This window comes from Montipora foliosa, chromosome 1, assembly GCF_036669935.1.
Source record: "Montipora foliosa isolate CH-2021 chromosome 1, ASM3666993v2, whole genome shotgun sequence".
In the NCBI taxonomy this organism is placed as follows: domain Eukaryota; kingdom Metazoa; phylum Cnidaria; class Anthozoa; order Scleractinia; family Acroporidae; genus Montipora; species Montipora foliosa.
In genome coordinates, this window is record NC_090869.1 from 45,268,327 (window position 1) to 45,270,855 (window position 2,529).

Below are 2,529 nucleotides of genomic sequence, written 5' to 3' on the forward strand. Positions count from 1 at the left end.
TCAATAAATTCGATGATCAAAATCAAATTTGATATTTTCTGTATAACCCGCAACCTCGTTCCCTCTTGTAACCGGCGAAGAGAGAGAGAGAGAGAGAGACCCTGGGAATGAGATTTTTGTAACCCGCGGTATCTGACTAAATTTGGGCCTCACTCATTCAGTTTATCTGCTTTAATACTCTCTGTGATTAATGAACATCATCTGGTTCAGTAAGAAAACAGCTGAGGCCAAGTTTTGACATGCGCAAAACCATTAAATTGTCCCTTTAAAACTGATTTTAGTAGATCGGCAAAGGACACAGCATAGTCTATTGTGTTCGGGTTTGGCTACATTGTTTGGCGGTATTTTCAGTGATGTCCTTTGTTTTTGACCGAATCCCGAAAGCCAGTGTCGGTCTGATGGAGTTTTGGACAAGAGATGTAATCATCGGCTTTACTTTGGTGTAAACGGGGGCTTAAATGGTAAGAATCAGGGCTAAATGGCGAAATTTTTAATCTTCTTTGTTTCACGCGGTTGAAGATGATGCACAATCATGTCAAACATCATGTCAGTTTCCGTAACCCCTAACTAATCATTCCAAATTTAGTGCGAACAGATTTTAACCCAACCTCGTTCCCAGTGTCTCAACGCGATAAGAGACCCTGGGAACGAGGTTGATTTTAGCTGAGGTCATTGTTTAAAACTTGCATTTTCCATGTGAACTGCTCTGAAGAAACAAACCCCAAGATTGTGTCCAAAGTGGTCAATATTTAACCGGGGGGGGGGGGGGGTGTGCTCATTATATTTCTCCAAACCAACAATGGTGTGAGTTTATGGGCTTATATTTCTGTTTACTTTACCGAGCTCATCAATTGAAAGAAACTTTATCAACCACGTGGTCCTTTAATAGCTATTCCGTGAAGCAAAAGCGTGTTTTTAATTTATTGTGCCAATGAATATATCCATCACTCAAATAATATAATTCAACCAACGTTTCCTAGAACACTCCATTTTGATTTTATCATCAAAATAAATAATCGCAGTCGGGTGCTTCCGGATTCGCAGATATAATCACGTGAGTTCTCTAAAACCGTCTCCGTTTTAACTATTCACAGCGATGTCATTTCCATAATATATTTTTGTTCTCTTAAGGTGTTTGGAAGCATGAAAGTAAGACGCCTTTATGTCGCAGAAATCAGTGTTATCGCAATTGTAGTGTTATTCTTGCCACTGAAGATTTCAGGTAAGATTTTAAATCATTTTTAACTCCTAGTCGCAAGCACCAAAGCGCGCTACTTAAGCTTGTTTTGCATCAATTAAATCGCATCGCTTCCTTCTTTGTTATTCGCTGGTACTTACTCTGAAAAGGGCGATATCGTTTTTCAAAAATGGAACTTGAGCAATATTTACCGGTAACAAGAAATCCGATCATTGTCAGTATCGGCCAACGGTGTCTTTTGTTTCAGGTTAAAATCCACGCCACTTACATGTGTTCATCGCATTTATAACTCCTTTATTTTATTATGAACACAAAAAAGTCAATTAAAATCAAGGTCTCTATTATTGTTATTTTTTTGTAGAACACGTTTTTTCCCAGGTGAAAACAGGCCAAGAGAAAATTACTCAGCACCAAATTCGTCTCTTCCGAATGAATACAAATTTAAATTTCTCATTTCCAAACAGTAATCACCTTCACTGATGGGGTTGTTACACAAGGTTTTAAAAATATCTGTGGTAGTTAATTTATCTGGTCTTTGCTAGAAAATATGTCGTTTCCCTCTAGCTTGACTGCGAATAGTCATCACGTCAACTTACAATTTATAATTTAACTGACTCCGTAAGAAATGTTCAGTTCCATCTGGCAAACAAACAAAACTCCACAAATAAGTGAAAGGCATTTAAAAGTACTTTTAACAAATTCTTAGCGAGACATGGCTCGATGCTGCTCTGGGTTGAAGAAAAATGAATGTAACTTACACAGGTATGATTCAAGGCAAAATGTATCGACAGTACTCGTGATGTCTTCATTCAGTTGGTGGTGATCTAAGTCCTTAGTGACCTGACAATTTAATTTTGTAGCGTCAATAAACTTGATAAGTACCGTTTGAAAAAGCAGAAAACGTTTATCATGAATTAAATCTCGAGGCGGTGCCGGAGTATTGTTAGGCCACCACGTGCGATGAATTTTTGAACGGGCACAACTCCTCGCGTAAAATATCTATTGGGAATATTAATTTTTAAAGAGCGCTATGTAGACTTGAACTACAAAAAAGCTTTGAAAAAGCAAGAGCGCTCCACGAGCGTAAAATGGGCTGCCAGTGAGGACGTGTAACTGCTTTTTTTTTCCTCAGAAGGATTCTGTGATTCTTTAGCCCTGGTTGCATGAGCTGGTGCCAGCTGATTACACAACTTTATCGCATAGAAATGCTTTTCTTGATTCTCCAATGTTAATGGCTAATATCTCAATTTAACCATATGCCTCCTAAGAGGACAATTCTTATATTTTACTTTGTCTTATGCTAAACGAGTGTACTTGTCAAATGGGGAAAC

General features: G+C 38.1%; 1 protein-coding gene across 3 annotated transcripts in view; it reads left to right on the forward strand.

The window, feature by feature from the left end:
* Positions 1–323: 323 nt before the first annotated feature.
* Positions 324–2,529, forward strand: part of LOC137978180 (uncharacterized) — a 22,826-nt gene continuing 20,620 nt past the window's right edge. The window contains exons 1-2 of one of the 3 annotated variants that reach the window (XM_068825257.1): positions 324–461; positions 1,132–1,222. In XM_068825257.1, coding sequence (XP_068681358.1) covers positions 459–461; positions 1,132–1,222 — 94 coding nt within the window. In that variant the 5' untranslated portion in view covers positions 324–458. Of the gene's footprint in view, positions 462–779; positions 803–943; positions 1,055–1,131; positions 1,223–2,529 lie in introns of those variants that run through there. The other 2 variants (XM_068825258.1, XM_068825259.1) reach the window with 2 other exon arrangements.